At 40.9% G+C, this 21,097-nt stretch overlaps 1 protein-coding gene and 1 long non-coding RNA gene across 3 annotated transcripts; one reads left to right on the top strand and one right to left on the bottom strand.

Moving 5' to 3' along the window:
- Positions 1–906: 906 nt before the first annotated feature.
- LOC141762020 (uncharacterized) lies at positions 907–16,524 on the top strand. 2 transcript variants are annotated; one of them, XR_012592696.1, is made up of 4 exons: positions 907–1,053; positions 6,235–6,430; positions 9,105–9,194; positions 15,534–16,524. It is a non-coding gene; the product is annotated as an uncharacterized LOC141762020 (long non-coding RNA). The 2 variants fall into 2 exon arrangements; XR_012592695.1 differs by lacking the exon at positions 15,534–16,524 and having other exon boundaries at positions 9,105–9,525.
- On the bottom strand, positions 11,056–18,742 carry ppp1r3aa (protein phosphatase 1, regulatory subunit 3Aa). The gene is made up of 4 exons (XM_074625799.1): positions 17,843–18,742; positions 16,630–16,688; positions 15,588–15,679; positions 11,056–14,974 (listed from the first exon to the last, which is right to left on the bottom strand). The coding sequence occupies exons 1-4, from the start codon at positions 18,613–18,615 to the stop codon at positions 11,795–11,797; spliced, it is 4,104 nt and encodes a 1,367-aa protein (XP_074481900.1). The 5' UTR covers positions 18,616–18,742; the 3' UTR covers positions 11,056–11,794.
- Positions 18,743–21,097: the final 2,355 nt, after the last annotated feature.

The raw sequence follows: 21,097 nt of genomic DNA, 5'->3' as shown, positions 1-21,097 counted from the left end.
ACAAGGTCACTTTTCCATTTGGTCCATTGTTCTATACGACAGCAGGAGGCTCTCTCGGGATGACGAGGCCGCCACGGGGGCTGGTTTTGCATTCAAGTTGCAGGGCTCTGGTAAGATTCAGGTCTTTCAGTTTACCAATTTGCACAGTTGCTTTTCAATTTTCACTCAAGATTTTGGTCCTATTGGGGCTGGAAAACGTGGAACAGCAAGCCCATAAGCCGCAGCTAAATAGACGGTTACTAGCCTGAGATGTAGTAGCTCTTACTATCAATAGCTATAGGGACTTGGGTTAGCTTTTTCAGTTGGGTCAGTTAAAAAAGGGACACACAGATTTAAATTTTTAATATTTTATGAGCTATAACTGAGTGCAGTGAACCTTTTAAAAGAGATATATGTGTTCTCAAGTTTTTGTTTATTGGAGTAAGCTTCCATCCCAGTTCACCAGACACTACATTAGCGTTAAGTCATCAGTCAAAATGCATGGTTACGACAGGCCTTTTTATATTGGAAATGCATCGCTATGGAAACAGCTTGGTATATTTTACTTCTGCCAGCTGTAAAACACGGCAACAAACTTGGGAGTCATTTATAATGTTTCAGCTTGGGGTCTGTAGAAACAGTACAATAAATACAAATAATAAAAAACAACAAAAAACATATCAATTAAATAAATAGTAATAAATAGAAAAAAGCAATAAAACGATAAAAAGACACATAAAAGCAAGTGTATAAAATGGGTTCAAGAAGTGATTTAAAAGAATTAATTAGAAATAGAATTAAGAGAAAAGCATTTTTTTCTTTGGTAGATGTAATGCAACATGATTGATATTTTTTGTATTACAGAGTGAGCCTGTCACTTGAAGACAGTGTTGCATTGTGGGTTGTTTTTAGCCTCAGCTAGGCTCCTGAGTTACTGCCATGTGTGTCTGTCTACAGTGTGTACACTAGAGTTAGCTAACCCTGAAGGGTGATGTGAGTTTAGTTTAACCTGCAGTTATCTACCAGGTTAGGTTATATGTTTTTCTATTATGAGGACAGCAGCACCATTTAAAGGTAAGTTACACATTTTATTGGATATACTTTCAAACTATATCTTCAACTTTTACAAGAGAAAAGGCTTCAAGAGACAAACCAAGGCTCATAGTGATATTTTTTAAAGGTCTATGTCCCTAGTGTTTGAAAATGCATGATACCATTGCAGAAATGGTAGCTTTCTATGTGCTATCACTCCTTTTGTCATCCCTCCATCATTCAAATTGTTCCATCTTTTTTCTTCATTTTACACATAGATCCAGTATAAAAGAGGGAAACCAACACACAACATCATGAAGTTATATATCGTTGTAAAGCTTAGACTATAATCTATCCATCGGTCACATTGTCATGACACTGAGGTCAAGAGGATTTGACCTTTGACCTCTAATGCTGCAATCAGGCAAATTCTGAATGCCATTCCAAATGCCCTTATAACTAACTCCATATTGATCTGATGTGCCTATGGGTAGTTCCAACATAAAGAGTACAAAAAGAGCTTTAAATTGATATATTACATGAATAACAACAACAATAACAACATTTCTTATGAGAATAAACGTAACTTTGTGCAGTTTGTATCTGATCGGATGTCAGAACTTTGCATTGGATTCTGTTATTGGGGCAGTTTGTAAATGGCTTTCTAAGCAGCAGAAACACAAAATAATACAAAAACTCAAAAGACTTTCCCAAGAAATGAATTCTCTATCTATTATTTCATGTTTTCCCACTCTTATCTCATTGTCAATATAAACATGTTCCAACTGATGAGGCCCCTACTCGGTACCAATGGGTTATATTCCAGGTGATATGTGGAAATGATGTTCACTTTTTTATAAAGGCATGAAATTTGGTACACTTGAACATATTGGAGCCCTGAACATTTTCAGGCATCGCAAAAACGCCTCGTGGTGGCCATGGCGGCCATTATACTTTCCACCATAACCAAATTATGTATTTTGCATCATATCTCCTGAACCAAACATGATAACACAGAAAAGATGATGTCTAGTCAGTCTAGTGGCTTTCTCTGCAGCTTCAGTAATGGATCTGATGGCCTTTCTCTATGGCCTCCCCCGGTGATGCCCATTGCCCAGTGCCCAAATGCTTTGCAGCCCACCTCCATAGGCTCATAGCGAGTTTGCCAGCCTTGCCTTCTACACTCTTACACTACTTATTGAGATGGTAAAATACAGATATGATTCTTTCTGATAACATGCTAAAACTCTTGCCTCATTGTCAGAAAATATCAATTATAAACTTGAGGTAAACAGGGCGGGCAATGCTGTGTTTTCAGGAAATTGTTTTAGGTAGCAATATGTCTTTTTCATGGAAGACATTGTGCACATCACAGCAGGAAAAGCAACAGGTGTTAATGATCAAATGAATGGTGGCCGAATTCCACTTAGCTGCTTTGACTTCAGGTTTCTTACTATTCTGTACACTGGCTCAATATGTCACACTGTGGTGGCTTATGGGGACAGAACATTGTTAATTAGTAACACCTGTGCTTTTCCTGCTGTGAAAAAGATATTGTTGTGGTTACTGCTTTGCTCAGTAACTAGGAAGAGACTGAAAATGGCAACATGAAGACTTCACTAAGGTCTTCTACTTCTTAGCCCTTGAACCCATTCAGCTGTTTTGGCATTAAACTGTCAATAATATAGAGCTAAATAGAGAGATTCCTAGTTAAAACAGATAGGGCATCATTACTGTAAACAACACTATAGGGTTTATATACAGACTGCCTACATTGCCATCCTAAACATGCACAATAATAACCAGTAGTGAGTGGGAGTAGGATGAATGATGAAGTACCTGAAAGCCACACTTGAGTAAAAGTACAGATTTTTAACCAGAAAATGACTTTAGTAGATGTTCAAGTCACCTATTACAATATTACTTGATTAAAAGTCTTAAAGTGTTAGATATTTACTGTACTTAAGGATCAAAAGTAATTTTCTGATATTAAATGTACTTAAGTTTTGAAAGTAAAAATACAAGTAAATGCTGTTAATAAAGAATCAAGCTAGTCAGAATTTTGAGAGTTTATGAAGTTTATCGGGCGGTCACGCATGCGCAAAATTAATATTCCCCCACCATTCACCTCAATTCTACGCGAGCGAAAGTGCGAAAAAACGTCAGGAGACGATGGTCACTCGCTTGCATTTGCGCATATGTGACCATGCCCTTCTTATTCCTCTTAAAGCTGAAGTAGGCGAGATTGAAGCAAATGTGATTTTTAAAATGTTATTTTTATAAAACGGTCGCTATATCGTGACAGTAGTACATGAAACAGGTAAACTGAAAAAAATCATGTGCCTCTGTGTCCTCCGATGCTCCTAACGGCATCTGCAAGATTTCACAGACCGGAGGAAAACAAGCAGGAAGAGCTGATCTGAGGTCTGCTGTCCAGCTGCCGTCATCATCTTGTAGTGCACTGTTTAGCTGTAAAATGAGAAAGTTTGTGACCCGGCCGTCATTGTAAAATCTGTTGAAGGAACGCCAAGTTCTGGTCAGATGACCGGAGCACAGCCAATAGGAACGCTCTCTCAATGAAATGACCTGTGATAGATTTTTTTAAAGCCTGAAAACAGAGCCATGACGGGCTGCAGAAGTCTAGTTTTCTCTCAGAATACTTGAATTACAATATGCTGAAAGGTTATTATGGAATTTTTGCCCAATGGTGCCAAAAATATACTGCCTACTGCCACTTGTACGCATGTACACCAGCTTAAAAATGGATGCTACATTACACAGAAAAACGAGGTCTCCACAACTTAAAGGGTTTCATGAGTAAAATCCAGTTTTTCCTTCCCTCGTAGTCTCAAGTAGCATAATCTGACATGCAGCCTGCCTGGACTTGAGCGGAAATCGAAACTTAACCACTCGCCCATCACTTGAATGATAACTAACTTGCAAGCTAGGACCACTGATTCGCCAAAACCTGCTTGTTTGCAATAGTAATGTGTAACGAAGATGTAGAAGTATAAAAACTCAAGTGAAGTACACATACTCCCAAAAAACACTTAAGTACTGTAACAAAGTATTATTACTTTGTTACATTACACCACTGATATTAACAGCACGCTACAGTGGGTTGTCTTTTTGAATGTGGCTGTCAGTCATGTCAAAATGAAATAAAATGCCGTAAGTTATTAATGCAGGCAAGAATAAAGAGGGAAGCAATGAGTGATGTATACCTGAAGTACCTGAATAATCTGTATATACTGGAATGCATAGGATGGATGTTTGGGCTGCTGGCTACGTGTGTCCATCTTGTTGGCTTTTCAGATATAAGTGGGTTTTTGGCCTTGAAAATATGAATGAACAACGGCTAGTGGCCGTAATGTTTGCTTGCTTGCGGAGAACAAAGCACTGCCTGGCACCGTGCTTCTTTCTACAAGGTTCAGAGAGGGCGGCTGAAGGGAATTTTTTCTCAGGAATGGCATGTCTCCTTGTATTAGTTGGCTGAGTTGCAGGACGGCAGAGAAAAACACAGCTCATTGTGATTCACTCTGCACTGCAAAAAAATGTCCATCTTTACAAGCCACTCTTCACCTACAACTTGTTATTTATTTATTTTTAAGTAAAATAGGAGTGTTTTGGCCAAAAAAGGTTTAAGGTTTAATACTATACTATTCCCTTTCTTCTTGATTCATTTGGTACCAAAAAGGTTTTCACCCATACGCTCTTCAAGTTCTCACCTTTCTTCTCACCATTCCCTGTTTGGTGCCAAAATGTGACTAAATGTGACTAAAACTCATGTATACAGTTATACAGCATTCCTCATGAGTGCAATATCTGCCCCTCCTCCTCCTCCTCCTCCTCCTCCTCCTCTCCTGCTCATGTTCCTCCTCATTCTTTTCTCACACCTCCTCCTCGTTGTGATGAAACAAACCCAGCCGACAGCACTAAAGATGACAAACAGCTCTGTCATCTCATGGTAATGCTGCAAAGCAAGTAGGAGCACTTCTAATGAGCGCCATAAAAGCACAAGATATATTGCGGAGCGCGTTCTCTAAAAGTGGAATATGTGTTTAAAATGCAAAAAGATGTTCATATTTTAATAAAAGTGACAAACGGCTTTTGTTTAAAGGGACTGTATGTAACTTTTTTACACATATAAATCACTTTTTTATTGCCAATGAGGGAACGGGTTGTAACCTAACCTAAAAAATGAGACCTTCCAGCACTTTCTGTTTTTTCTCTATCAGCCTGTAGACTTTTAGCTTTCTACGTGAAGGACTCGGGTCGGTGTCCAAGCGGATATGACGTCATGCGCGCTTGTGTGTGTGCCTACTCTGTTCAGCACAGCTACACCTATAGCTAACGATAGCTAACTGTTGGTTGGAAATGAAGTCCGTTAACGCAAACAAACGACCAGTCTCAGACTCCAACACAAACTCCGCGGAAGCACAAAAAACTTTATATCTCGTTAACCTCGGGGGGGAAAACTAGTGTTGTGGAAGTGTGTGTGCAAGTGAGAGCGAGCGGCGGCAACACGAGCGAGCAGCGGAGCAGAAGAGAGTTAGTTTAGCTTTGAGAATATGTTCAGTGGAAGTTACAGTTTGTGCAGAAATAAATGCAGCAGCTCCTCAAAACCAACAGAGGTTTCCCGTTCAAAAAAAGGGGGGAGGGCACTCTTCTGGCAATAAAAATATAAAAAGCCTTTATTCAATTGGCTATTTCATGATGAAATGCTGAAAACAATGCTGGTACATGTAAGAGTGGGTAACAACCCACGCGTAGCGGCACAAACAGCCCTCTTCAGGGTGTAACCCTCAGCACACAGCTTTCCCTTTTGTGAGTACACAGACAATTGATGATTGCAAACACCTGAGCAAGAGGCCAATAAACTCTCAGGTGACGAATGCAAAATGTGGTCACTAGATGGCTCTACAGGATGTCAAGAAAGCAGAGAAAATAATGAAAATAAAATAAGAAAACATAAATATACAGATAACAAGACAGAAAAAAAGTAAATAAGTAATAATATATAACCATTTATCTCAACAATACCAGACCACATGCATAAGAGCCACTACAAAAACGGACTAAAATCAATTTCTTCGTTTAGTCCTGGATATGTTGTGGCCTTCATTTGGTGGATGTAAAAAGTTTCTCTCTGCAGTAATAATTTTAGTCGATCACCACCCCAAATGTTCTTTTTTGATGGTTTCCCGTGTTTTGTTTCCCCAGCTGCTGAGTGAAGTGACGGGGCTCAGGAGCGAGTCACGTTATCGATTCCGACCAAAACTACGGTGTCTCCCCTGTGCCTTCCAATCACGGTCGGGAGGCTGAAGCAGGAAAAGTTAACACTATAGGATCAAAATCGGCCGGGCCTTCGATCCATGGAGGGACCTTCGTTTGGTGAGCTAACATTACCGCCAAGCAGGTGACGTATATTGTGATTTTAGCTGTCAATCATGTTCAGTCTCGTGTGTGTCGCCTCACTGTTTTGACCGATGCTCGTTCATTTTTAGTGTGAAGTGTGAGCAACAGGACACTGACTGTCGTTGACTTAACGGCCACAGGTGTCACTGTTAACAAGCAATTTCTGATTTCTTACATTGAGTCCCTTTAAAGAGGAAACTTATAGCTGTTTTGGCATTAAACTGTCAATAAAGAGGAAACTTATTTCAACAGTAGCACATTTATTGCATTTTTAAATAAACCGTTTGATTGATATTTGCCCTCCATCAATCAGTTACTATCTTTAATCTGATAACAAACACATAAAAAATGTTAAGCCTTATGGTACCACTCCGCTGCTTTACTCTCAGATGAATCCTCCAGTAGTCAGTATACTGCAATTAGTGTTGAATGGGAGGTGACGGTGTCCCACGCACGCACAGCTTTCAAATGCCAAGTGACAACAGCAGAAAGCCTGGCTGTCTCAGTGATGCAAGAGCCAGCGGACATCTGGGAATGTCGAGTTGCTAAGGGGGAGTCAGAGAAGGAGGCGAGGGGGTAAGGGCAAGGCGTGTAGATTTGGTGAGAGAGAGAGAGGCCGAGATGGCAAGGAGGGGGGGAGGAGGTTAGAGGAGATGAAGATGGCAAGGTGGAAGGTTGAGGGAGCAGAGACGACATGGAGGCTGCGAAGGCGGAATGGAGGGATGGATGAATAAAAAGTGGTTCCCCAGACTGGAGAGAGTGTGGACGATGCAGTCTGTCTGGTCTCCAATCTGTCAGCAGAGTGCCTCTGTTCCCCTCAGGCCGCACAACACGGCCCTGCCTCATTTTGCGCTCTCATCCACTCACATAACGTGTCCTCATGCACCCTCTCGTCCCCGCCAGTACACACTTCACTGCACAGTGATTTTTGCACACAGGGATAAAAAATAGATTGTCATGTGTTTGTCGTTTTTTTTTTTTTCTCTGTCGGACTACTTATCGTGCAAAAAATTACATTTTAAAGTTTAGGATTATGCAGATGGTGTCAAATGTTTGCTTGAGGTGATCACACGATTGCTGTATTATTTTAGTATCAACCAAAAGCATCAGCTATGATTTTTTGGTTTAGACATCTTTGAAAAGTGGAGCTGCAGTGACATCTGCTGGAAGAAATGTAGCGTTGCAGCTAGTTTTTTAGAAAAAAGGGTATTTTTTTTCCACTGTAAGCTGTTCATGTACACTTATATCCGAAGTGTGTAACAGTATCATGTCAAGATGTATTTTCTTTTTTATCATGGGTAGCCTTAGTAGTAGTGGTATTCTCTATTCTCTGTACTCTTTCTTCCCCGTTTGTTATATAATTAAATCCCAAATTATCACCAGACAACTGTAGGAAGAAACAGTAAACACTTTAATCTCCAAAAGCTTTGATGACTGATGTCGGACCACAGGAAGCTTGTGTTGAATGCTAATACAGGAATGCACTCCTGAGAATATCTCTCACATGATAGCGGCCTGCGATCCTTATTATAGTCCGCCTCGCATACGCACGTATACAGAGACGCATACCAGCACAAACACAATCCTGTATACACACGGTAATGTGAGCGCCAACGTATGATGATAGGCTCTCATTTTAGTCAAGACATGTATCACAAGGTTCGGGGTGTGATCCAGAGATTCAATCAACGTGTCTTGCTCTGCACCCTCGGGGACTTTCGGCGACCTCATATGAACCAGGGTAGACGCTATATCCCAGGCTCTTTTATTCTGCTAAGAAAATATCAATTAAAATTCAAATCATGAGTTTTAGCACCAATTTTTTCTTAAAATGTGTCTGAAAAACTGTCCATGAGGTGAAACAGTTCAAATTTCTTAAAGTGAAAGAAAAACTTTCACTGAAGTAAGGGCCAGGCATTTAAAGAAGACCTTTTTCAGGTTAATATTTTTTATATTTTTAAACAGGTAAAAAGGCAGATGGATTAGATAGCAATTTATCATGACTTCATAATTTGTGGATATTAAAGTCTCCTAACTAACTTACCATCTGGATTTGTAAACATGCAACCCGATCCCTCTACCTAGTGCAGCGCTGATTAATTCATAATCCTTCTGTTCATACATGTTGGCATGCGATTTAGTAAATAATACAACGAGTAGCCTTGCACCTCAGGGTAGCCTCGGCTCATCGAGATTCTGTCCTTGTTTTCTCACTTTTCTTCCTGTCACGGCTACTTTTTGTCTGCACACACGACAGTGGCCGTGCCAGGTTCGTACTGCATCCTCATAGCAGCGCCCTGTGAAGAGTAGCCCTTCCGCTGTGCCAACATTGGCTTTTGGCCAGTTTGCTAAAGTAGCCAGCATGAGATCGTAGCCAGTTTACAAAAGGTCAACATACCCCAGACGGGATCAAGTGACTTCTACTGAACCGCAGTGTCACTCAAAGCGCCACTTTATCGCACACGGCGTGACACACAGGGAGACTTCTCTGCTTGTGGTGGATAAGCAGATAACGGCCTCGTCAGCACTGAAGCATTTGTGTAATAGATATAGTACCACAATGAGAGTTGACAATTTATATTGTCATTATTAGTCGTGAAGTGCATTATATTGTAAAATCCAAAAAAACATATTCATATTTCAATCATGTTTTGTGTATTTTTATGCTTCTTTAGGGTTGGACATGGCCACCATTTGGCATATTGCCATCCGCCAGATGTTTGCTGGACTGTTTTTCTCATCAGAACGTGGAGATGGAGGCATATGTAAGTACACACAACTGACAGACACATTATCAAAACACATATGGATACATGCAGAACTATTTCCACCCACTCCACATTATTGCAGATGTAGGGATTTCAAAATCTCTTTTGTTACCGACGAAAGAAATTATGTACGTTTTTCCATTACTCTAACTCAGGCAGTGAAATATGATTAACTTCAATTACTGACTTCACTATGAAAAGGCGGAACTATAAATACCACAGTGTGCGTGAAGGCTACTGACAAATCTGAATTATCATCAAGGTTAACATCAGTTATCATAATTGAAAGGCCATGTGTCCCTTAAAACATATAATACATTTGAATTATTTTCCATTATATCACAAAAATCCCTGAATATAGTGTGTATATAATACACTTCTTCTTGTGCACACTTGTTGGTGTGGTGGTGGTTACCGGATGGACAACATGCCATGTCAAAACGGTACCGACAGTATAAACGGTTTCCCAAATGGCATGTTTCCATTTGGAAAAAGCATCTGGTAAGAGCAACGAAATTGGACATCACAATGTCAAAAGCCTCCGTTTTATCCTATTGTATTATTAACCTTGTAATATAGTGCTTTTAGTAAGTCACATGAGCAACATGAGCAGGGATGAAATGGACTATTTGCTATGTGAATTTCACTTAACTCCAGCTCCTGTCAGCGGGCACTAAAATGGAACCGATAAATGACTCCTTAGAGACGGAGGCAAAGATGGTTTTCACTTTAAAGACTAAGGTTCAAAGAGTTGATTTGTCTGATAATCAACATGTAATTCTGCTGAAACTTCTGAAGATCATATCCTTCAAAGATCCTCATATTTCTGACCTTTTTCTTAATGCTTTAAGTTCCCTCGAAATGACTAAATTACCTTTATAGTAATCTCCAAATCCAAGAACAAAGAACTGCTGACTGTTCCTCCGGTCTGTGAAGATGTCAGTGACTTATCTTATGAGTAATACTGAAAGACTATGTGACTGTTAATACACAGTTTGGGAACAATTTCCAACAAGGATTAACACTAATCACACTAAAGGCGACTGTACTGAACAGAGCATTCATTTGAGGTATGAAGTCTTAAAACAGTGTTGTATACCTTGTCTCAACTCCCCCTTGTTGTAAAGCAATGAAGCTCCAAATATCCAGTAACATTCACAATGACTAAACAGGAAGGAGTTATTTTGTTTTGCAGACAACAAGCATTATTGTAATTGATGCATAGGGTTAGATACAGAACAAGTCATTAATAGACATATAGAGAAGGTTAGTTGGGTAATAATGACCTTTTCTGGTATTTTTCCACTAAGTGCTTTAAAAAGGAGTCAATGAAAAAAAGTATAAGATATCAAAAGCAAGAAGAAAATGCATAATATACTGTATAAATGCATGCCAATACAGTATAATTATAATATTTAACAAATGGAATCAGACAATATCTGAAATAAGACCCTAAAAAACAGTAGCGTCATACAAAAGGACTAAAAAAGTTCCTGTATAATCATAAAACCAAAGGGATAGCAGATAAAACATGGGTTAATATGGTAAATATTTGGTACAAATAGATCTAGGATAATTTTTTGCATCTATAAATAAGCATCTTGATTTGAAGCCAGTTATTTCTCGTCAAGTATCATGAAATAAATTGTTTCCAAACAATCCCTTCTGGTGTCATTTGTCACGAGTTTGGCCAAAATTTATAAAATTATAAAATATAGAATTAAAAAAAATACAAAATCAGTCAACATATTCAACAAAAACCTTACGTTGTAAAAGACCCCCGAAAAGTTTCAAGTTCTTTTTCTTTTATTGAAGAAAATCCAAGAAAGATAAACATTTCAAATCTCCAATGCCCCACTATTCAAGACATCCTTTATTTATAAGGATCAAACACATACTCACTTTGTTCCATTTGGTGCATTGTAAAGTGATATTGGGCCCAGAAAACACTGCAAATATACACACATCATACATATAATTGTTTACACTAAAACACATTCAACAACAAGTGGATTAAATCAAAGAAAACAAAAAACTAGTACTTTTATTTAAATTTGAATGCAAAGTTGCTTGTTGATTTGATTAACAAAAAAACAAACCTTCCCTGATTCACTAATTCAGTGGTTCCCAATCTGGGGTTTGGGACCACCACAAGGGGTCGCAAGAAAAAATTTAAAGGCCATGAGACATAACAGGAGAGAAATGAAGTGAAAAAAAACACATTTCTACTGCATCAAAAGTATGTTTATTTTTTCATACTTTCCTCTAATTATTTAAATGAAACATATAAACCACAAAAGTCACTCTTTGGTAGACGTACGAGTGACAAGGGGCCACACTTAGGCATTGCTTTAAGGGGTCACAAGACAAAAAAAAGGTTGGGAACCACTGCACCAAACTCAGTGAAAGTTAGAAACAACCAAATATAAAAACACACAACCAAACACACAAGCTACGAGTGCTGTGTGTAGCATTTTGTTTTATTGCACCTATTTTTGTAGCTTCCAATCATCTTCACAGTCTGAATAAACAGTATGAAGATATTGAAGACATTACAGTAAATGCTACACACAGCAGTTTTTAACACCCGTCCTCTCTTAATAACTCTTAGACTCTCCCTCCATCTCCTTGTTTGTCGTCACTCGATGTCTCTTCCATTTGTAAAACCACCAACACAATGAAAATATGTAGAGCGCAAATAATGCCGGGAAATCATACAGGGAAACGATGAAAAAGAATCCTGCGACTAAGAGAACACAGATTAGCAGTCTGGTGATGTTACTGAGGATGTCCAACATCAACCACACAACGCTATCGGACTCTTTTAATTTGTCAGAGGAGGAACTCGGATGTTTGTGAGCCGATCGATTAAAACTCTCCCTGCGGGCGACTACACAGTCTTCTCTGTGTCTACTTGTCTCCTGACGGGTGACTGATCTTTCTCGTGTTTGAGTGTAGTTTTCCCGATCCTTCGGAGAGCTTTGGGCCGACTCAGTCAATGACTGTCTACTCTGAGCGGATGAAACGGGGGCAAGATCTCGACTGAGATGAGCACTTGAATTCAAATCTGTCTGTGATTCTGAGAGAATTGGTTCTGCTGTGGCGAGCGACTGACTTGTCTCTTTCGGGGAGTATTCATCGCTCTTAGTGGATACGGTTTGTTCCAGGCCTTGACAGAGACTTAAATTTGGATCTGTTGGTAGTTCTGTCAAGGAAAATACACCTGAATCAAAAGCATCATTGAAGTCTGTCTCAAAAAGACAATCTTGTTTAATATCAGGTATATCTGCCAGCTCGATCTCCATCCCATCAACAATATCTGTTTTACTCTGGCCGAACACCTCTTCCCAAACCCCCCTTACCAAATCATCTCCAAATCTTTCTATGAACACCTCCTCCGATCCCGACTCTATCACTTCAAGTGCTACGTTATTTTCCGCCGTAATGGGGTCTTTTGTTCCCTCTGACAATTTTTTATATTCAACACGTGGAGAGCTCTCAACTTCTGCTGACAACTCTCGTTCTTTCAATTCAGCCGGTGCGTTCTCGCTCTCCCCCCGAGAGTTCTCCACATTACCCATCAACTCCCCCAGCTCTTCTATTTCCAGCTTTCCAATACTCACCCTCTCATCTTTGTCTCTCTGACTCATATCTTCCTCTGTTCTTTCTAATGTCTCAGGTTGGTGTTGAAGTTCTGTTGAAGTGTCTTGCTTTGCAACGTCCTTAACTTCTTCTGGGCTTATTTCACGGCCTACATCCTCTCTCTGACCCTTCATATCGTCCTTTGAATGAGTCCATCTCATTTCTACCACCTCCACGGCGTTTGGGTTGCATTTATCTGTTGTAAAAGGTCTGAATGTATCGTGATCACCTTGGAAGACCTTTTTCATTTCCCTGGATTCAACTGTGTGTCTTGTCTCTGGTGCTGACTTTATTATTTCCTCTTGCTCCTCAATTATTCTGTCACAACTCAAACCGTTTCCTTCCTCAGTCTGATTTGAGACTAATACATGTTCACCTGTTTCATTTGAATCCTCCTCTTTCTGAATGCACACCTCTTCCCCTGCTTTGATTGGCCTTGACTGTTTATTATGTACTTCCGAAATTATTGACGGTTTTCCCCTCTGCCATGATGAATTAAGTTTGTCACTATGTTCCTCATTTAATACCTGAATAATTCCCACTTCTGCACCAATTAGTCTCTTTGTTTCGTCGCTTGTCGTACAATAGGAAGGTTCCCCCTCTTCCGAGGATTTGTTATTTGACGCAGCATCTTCGCTCTCTGATTCCTCCAATTTGAATGCCATTATTTGGCTTTGCTTGAAATTCTCCTCAGACGTTTGGCTCGGATTGGATTCATCTGCGTTTGTCTGCGCGAGTCTTATTTCATTTTCATCGCTCTCGTTCTCCTGTAATGGATTTTCACTGTTTTGGTTCAGCCTGAATTCCTCATGCTGCTTTTCATCTGCATACCTCTGGGAGATTTCACACTCTCCTGTTTTCTGTGGCCTAAATATCTCCTCATCTGTAGGTACTTTATTTCCCGTACAGTTATTCGTGATCCCTCCCTCCACTCCTTGTCTGGATGTGGAAAAGACAAACCTCTCCACATCCTTTGTCCCCTCTCTGATTGTCCGCCTAAATGCCAGCGTGTCATCCATCACATTGTGTGCGCTACCTGTAACCTCGCCATCCCTGCTGGAAGAAAGACCCTCATGCAGCCTTGCTCCCTGTGAGATCCTATCGACGGCGCTGGCATTCTGAGACTCTGGCATTGCTGTCATGTCTGTTGTCTCTGACTCCCCTGAGCTTGTTACTAAGTCAGCTGCGTGTGGTGTGAAGGGCTCATCCTTTCCTATCCCTTCTGCTCTTCCCATTATTCCTTCTCTTTCTCGCTCCCTGATCGCATGCTTGTGGCACTCAGTTGAGCTGTCAGCAGAGCCCTCGGACACAGGCGTTGCCCCCTCGAGGCAAAATTCCTGCCGAGTGTCTGTTACGGAGTTTGTCTGTGACCTTTGGGATGCATCTCGTGTCGCTGTGTTGTCATCTCGTGGGCTGCTGACACATGCCTCCGCCGGCTGGTGGTCTTCAGTGTTCAAGGCAACATTATCCAATGATATTTCGCAAGTATCTGACAGCAGCTGACATAAAGCTGAGGTGCGTGCATGCGAGGTGGTGGGTGTATCCGCGCCCACCTGAAATTCACGCTCTTGACTGCTCGCCGCATATTGGGCATTGGGCTCTTTATCATTCGAGGGAGACACTGACGCTGCCGTCTGCAGCCATTCCGACTCAGGAACACCAGAATGGTCCGTACAGCTCGGCCCATTAAGAAATGCCTGCCATACATCGCACACGGAGGTTTCTTTATCAGTCGTATCATCTGTACCGTTGCGAAAGGTCCCCCACATATCATTGACAGGAGGTGTATCTTCTATATTTTCCTCTGACGCATTTGACAAGGTCATTTTAGCTCCTCCAGTCCAGACGTCATGCGTGTCAGCCGCCCCCCACTGATGGGCTTTGTCGTTGTTCCAGTCCAGCGTGAGCAGAGGAATCTGGTGGTAGGTGAGCACCTGTGGACTCTCGTTGGATTGTTTCTTTTGGCGTTTCTGGAGAAAGTTGGCAGAGTCGCCCCACGGCGTTGGCAAAGGCCGAGAAACTTTCTGGCCATCGGCCGAGTCATGTGCCTCTGGTACTTGCTGCCTCCTTTGGGAGAGGAAATCCTGCACGCGTGCCAAACGTGCTGCTCTGTGCCTGCTTTTTATGCTATCCACCTGTCGAAAAGGCCAAAAGGTCAAAGGTCAGGCCAAGTGTTAATGCTTGAACTACTTGAACTATAGCCAGAGGCTACCAGTTGTGTTAGTCTTTAAAGCCATCCGCTATACTTTAAATCCTCATACTGGCTTGATGACAAAAATGAATGCAATGGCCCATTCATTGAGTATTCTTTCATATGAAACATCACTCTGATGAGGCAATGTGTTGCAACGCTGCTGCAACCATCAGCACATATGCCTATTTTTGTTTACATCATCAACTTCCCTGCACCTTTACAAGCAGGTTGCATTTATTATTAATAGTTTTGCACATTTCAGACATGCTCTCAAGTGTCAGGTTAGCTGACTTTCTATATCCTTCTGGGGCCCACTGAGGACTGTGCAGCATGACATGCATCTATTAGCTCAGCTATCATGTCTTTGCAGAAAGAACACACATACTTTCTCACTTTATATTTGCAGCTGGAGACACGGTGACTAGCAGTGATCGTGAGTTGTTTTGTCGCAAGCAGTGTTTACTTCTGAGTGATGTTGGTGTTACATTTTTTTTCCACAGATTTCAAGGGGAGTGTGTTGTGTTCCCCCCCAAAAGATGATAAATGAACCTCACCAAAGTTTTGTGTTCTTCATGGTATAGTAATGATTGTATATATGTGCTGTTCTTTCTGTTAGCCTCCTCTGCTTTATGTGTGGCCTCTGCTTCTGCAAAGAAAAAGACAAAAATTTGCTTGCACGCTTATACACACACTTAATTCATGTACACATGCACACACATAGAAACATTAAAGAGGAACAATAGACATTTTAAAAAAAATAATGGTATTACATAACATGATGGAAAAGATACTGCAACCTGCTCATGTACGCACACATTGTGAGAGCGCACCGGAAAACCATGAGATGGCAGCGTCATCATGGTAAACAGTAACTCCCTGCCAGTGGTAATATAAATAGAATTTCTACAACATTTGCACTATAAATAAACATGCTGTCACTTTCTGAATGGATTTCATGTGATTTCATTCACAATAAACACTTATAGTATAAGATGAGTAAGCTGTGTCATACCTTTCTGACTTCTTTTGTCTTCCAGTAGTTCTAGTTTATGCAGCTAGCTTGTAGTTTCCACAGTGAGGAACAGAACACCAGTAAGGCATCTCGGACTATTCCCATCCATGCTCAATAAAAGTCTAGTACTGTATTTCTGTAATTAGCTATAGATAACGTTATTTTACTATCTAAATAGCTAGCTACCAAAACATAATTTGTTGTGTCTGTTGCTAGGCGCAATTGTCCCGTGAGCGTGACGGCCGTCACAACATATGCTGAAATCCTGTCATGAATCTTTCAATTCTACTGGACAGCACTTTGCTCAACTACTGGAAGACGAAAGAAGTCAGAAAGGTATGACACAGTTTCCCTGTCTTATAAGTGTTTATTGTTAATATAAAATAAATTCAGGAAGTGACAGTATGTTTATTTATAGTGCAAATGTTGTCAAAAGTCAGGCGTTTACCTTGATGACGCAGCCACCTCGTGGTTTCCCGGTGCGCAATATGAGCAATATTTTTTTTCATCCTGTTATATAGCCTCCAGAGTAATTTTTTTTTTTTTTTTTTAAATGTCCGCTGTTCCCCTTTAAGTATACACACCTGCAGCAGCTGTTGATAGGTTACTAGTCTCCCAGGTCGTTTCCTCTGCACTCCCCCTCCTATGGTTCAAAAAGAAGTAGGAATAACATTACACAAGCTCACAGATATGTTTTACAGCTAATAAATCACATTGTTTCAGTGTTTCTCAACTTTTTACATGTATTTTTTAAGGGGCTTCATTCAGAATTTGTTTCAACAATTTGACACAATGTTGCAAATATTCAAACAGGGGTTATCACATTTTAGAGTGAAACTCTTTTCTGTGTATTTTTTTTCATGTTTTGCTGTATTTCTTTCTGTTAGGTGGATATGAAAAAGAGTGGTGATGCGTGGAATGGTCAAACCATTCCAGTTTTTCTTACAGGAGCCACCCTCATTGGCACCCTCTTTCCACTAACCTCCATATAATGCCTCAAGGCTCAGTGTTTAATTTGTCCAGTTCCTCTTTATCTATAGTATATCTTATTTTTATGACTAAGTTTAGCGAAATGGTAAAATAAAGAGGAGGTCAGCGCCTGCTGTACTGTATATGTACCTGCTATGATTATGATATACAGTAAGATATGTACACTAAGTTAGCTGTGATTCTTAATTCCATGCAGACAGCATATATATATACCAGCAGCCTTTGAAACTGAGACAATTTAAATGCTTTTTTTAATGTTTGTCTGCTGTATTATCACATTTCCATTACTGTTATACTGCAGCAAGTCAGACCAGAGCAAGCACAGATGCATAATATGGAATTATTGTTCCCAGAGCAGAAAAAAAAGCTATTTGTGAATTGGGGTCAAAGAGGATAAAGTCCGCATATCTGGCCTCCTTAGCCGTGGTGAGACGTCATGGAAACCTGAACAGACACCTGACCTTAAATGGGCAATATGTGTTCTGCAGTCCAAACATCCATTACTGAAAAGTTACATAACAGCTTACTGTAAACACACAATTGCCCGGCCGGCTTCCACCTAATGAGAGGAGCAGCACAGCTTCACTTTCCTACCACAGCAAATGAGAGTTAGTTGGGACCTTTTTCTTGTGTCTGGTTGAAGAACTTTCAATAGCTTTACTTCTATGAAGCACTGATGGATCCATATAACCTCCATTTTATTTTGAGTGTTGATTATTATGTAATGGCATCTATTGTCACGAGCGTGATGTGACTTCCTTCAGCTGAGGCATGTTTAAAAAAAGACTCTGCATTAGTTTCTCTCACCTGTTAGCTTTGAGACAGCTCCTCTTGCTCTTGTAGAACGCACTCTCCTCTTGCGCTTGAGGCCCGTGCTCCTTTACTTTTCCTTTCTTATGGCAGAACAGCACATAGTTCATTCCCTTGTTATTCGCCCAAAAAGTGCCCACTGAAGTTTCATAACGCAGACAGACCTCCACTCTGGTGCCCTCTCTCTCAAAGGGAGGCACCAGAGTGTACTTAAAGGTGAACCTGTCTGTTTTCCTATCGCTGGATCCGGGCACGTACTCCGCCAGCACGTCAAAGTAGCTTGTCCAGCGATCCAGGCTCACGCGGGCGTAAACAGACTTCCCGTAGCAGAGGTTGACCACCCTGATGATGCCACGCAGCGTGGTGGTTCCCGGAAGGAGATCGATGCTTTCGAGCTCTACCATCTGCGCTTGGAGACTCTGGTCCAGCTCCTCTGGGGATGAGGGGACTGCAAACAGAGAGGACATGTAGAACTCCTCCAAGGGATGGGTCGCCTCGTTCTCAGGGGGCTGGCTGACTTCTGTTACTTCAGCATTGTCAAACTCCTTAACCGACACCAGGTTGAGGCCAAATGCATCGGCGAACGACACCTTCCTCCGATTGACCTGCGGGGGCTCTGGTTCAGAGTTCTCGTCCGTTTCCTCGTCCGTGGTGGAACCCGTGGGAGACGAGGCCTTCATTCCCCCCTCTTCCTGCTCCCCATTTTCTTCACTTCCCTCCCCCACAACCACCCCGTCCTCTTCCAAGGGTTGGACGTGCAGACCCTCCATAATGCGCGGTGGTCTGAGAGGCAGCTGTCCGCCCGTCCGTCCTGCCGTCTGTCTGGCTCGGAGGGTGGCACAGACCAGAGTGCCCCCAGCCCGGCTGCAGTGATACTGTAGAAGGGAGAGCAGGGAGAGGACGTGACTTGACAGATGGAGTTCGGTTACAGCTGAACATTGTGAGTCTGAGCCAGGCCTATTAATAGGACACATATAACTAGACCAAGGCAGGCCAGTTATCCTCTCAGTTATCCTCGCACAATATGTTTGCTAGTTACAAAATAAATAAAGGGAAATATAGCTTTTATAAAGCACTTTAAAGTAAAAAACAATGTCCAATGTTTAAAGTATGTTGCTCCTTCAAATTGGAAAATATTCCAAACTAACAAGCTGTATTTTAACTTTACTATCCTTGTGGTATTCTACAAAACACAAATAATGAATTGGCTGAGATGGGAGTTTTGATCTGAGTGTAAATTATATGACACAGTGTCTTCTGGTTGTTATGGCCAGTTGATAAACAAAACTGTCATGTAACCATGATGTATCACTTTATTACCACGTGATATAATCTGTGCATGTAGATACACAGCTGGACAGCTTTATGCCAGATGGAGATTATTTCAGGATTTGCAGAACTGAACTACCACTTGCTAGCAATATTCATTAGCTTGCACAATATTTCATTTTGCTTTCATTTGCTTTAAATGGATATCGAATAAAAAATGCAGTTGGTCCTTCACTGTGCTCCAGACTGAAATACCTCAATAACTATTGATTGCATTGCCATTACATTTTGTACAGACATTCGTGTCTGAATGAATTGTAGTGACTCTGGTGATCCCTTAAGTTTTCATCTAGCGCCATCATCAGGTCAAAATTTTAAGTTGTTCAGAGTTTTTTTTCCGTGTATGATCAAAAACCTGCATAACTACTTACATTTCCATCTTCTTCAGGTGTGCTTTGTTATTAATTAGTCAATGTTTGCATGCTAACATGCTAAGCTAAGATGGTGAACATGCTAAACATCATGTCACCATTGTCTGTGAGCATGTGAGCATGCCAATATTTGCTTTTAGCTCAAAATACCGCAGTGCCTAAGTTCAGCATCACAGAGCCGCTAGTGCAGCTGTTTGACAACTCAAGTTACTGTACCCACTGTACAGCCGATTAGACCATTGTCAGGCTATTAAATAGGTGTTATCAATCACTATAAGCACCATTGATGTGGGTCAATAGGGGCCTACTACACAATATTAGGTTTTGTCATCTATTCACATGGAAGATCACCAAAAGTAGGTATAAAAGAAAACAACAGCGACCTCTAGCGACCGTAGTAATTATAACAGGAGCAGAAGTGGTAGTCAGGCGTTGTAGTATAGACCACATGAAACTACATATGGGGTGGAGGTCAGGGGCGATGGACGGGAAACCAACAAAGTCTAGCTGTCGTTGTGTTCACAAGTCTTAAGTTTCACTTTCACTTCTTAAACGTAGTTATTTTAAGCCAAAACTAAACCTAAAATTAACTAAGTAGTTTTGTTGCCTAAACCTAAAAAAGCCTTTTTGTTTGTGTTCAGAACGTAACATATCATTCAGTTTTACGTGTTAGAACGTGTTGCTTTTAAGTTTCGCTTTGACTTTTACAACATAGTAGGCGTAGTAGGCCCCTAATGACTCACATCTATGGTGCTCATAGCGACTGATAACGCCTATTTAATGGCCTGATAACGGTCGAATCGGGTGCACATGAGAGCTGCTGTCAAATATTTGCTATCTTTATCTCAGAAATTCTTATTTTGCATTGTTAACTATTAGTAACACTGTTTTTTTAGAATTTCCATAATGTTGTGCATTAGGTTGCTGCAGTTAAAGGGCCACAGTTAAAGAACTTGTATTGCCTAAAGTACCAAAGTGTCCCCAGGACAATGTCACCCTACCTGTTGCAGGGAAAGTGCTCTGGAGCTTTTTCTGACCTCTGACCTCCATGGGCAGACTGTAAAAAAAACAAGATAATTTCCCTGTTGAGATCGATAATGTCTCATATAGTTATTAGTGCTGATAGTGAGCTTGAAAGGCCTCTGTGTTAAAGCGAGTATTGACATCTCCAGATCCTCTCGTATTAGTGCCGTTGAAGGCAGCCGTCATACTTCAGGTTCACTGCATCTTGGAACAGACAACTGAAGATTATTCTGTTTTTTGTAGAGAATTGAGTTTGTGTGTGTGTGTGTGCCACCGTCTCGGATAGGAAGTTCAACTAATCCTCGATATGCAGTGTAACTATACCCCAAAATCCAGTATATCTTGTAAATAGACTTTAGTGCTGGTTATACAATCCTTCACAGGTAGGTGAGCAGGCTTTTGTCCTGAAAAGACCCTTTGTTCTACGTTTTGAAGCCAAAGAGGTACTTTTTTACTTTTAATTGCAGTTTTGGTCTTTAAATAGCATCAGAAATTCGCATTTGTATCTTTTGTAAAGGCAGACATATGA

This window comes from Sebastes fasciatus, chromosome 23 (genome assembly GCF_043250625.1).
Source record: "Sebastes fasciatus isolate fSebFas1 chromosome 23, fSebFas1.pri, whole genome shotgun sequence".
NCBI lineage: Eukaryota > Metazoa > Chordata > Actinopteri > Perciformes > Sebastidae > Sebastes > Sebastes fasciatus.
Note: the sequence above shows the minus strand (reverse complement) of the source record. Positions and strands in the feature narration are given on the sequence as shown.

Bases quoted from the DNA above. Each gene is read 5' to 3' on its own strand.
- ppp1r3aa (XM_074625799.1), bottom strand. From the start codon at position 18,615: ATGGAGGGTCTGCACGTCCAACCCTTGGAAGAGGACGGGGTGGTTGTG. The intron at 16,689-17,842 runs GTGAGAGAAACT...TTTGAACCATAG, and splicing joins AGCTGTCTCAAAGCTAACAG to GAGGGGGAGTGCAGAGGAAA. The intron at 14,975-15,587 runs GTGAGGTTCATT...CCTTTTCGACAG, and splicing joins ATGAAGAACACAAAACTTTG to GTGGATAGCATAAAAAGCAG.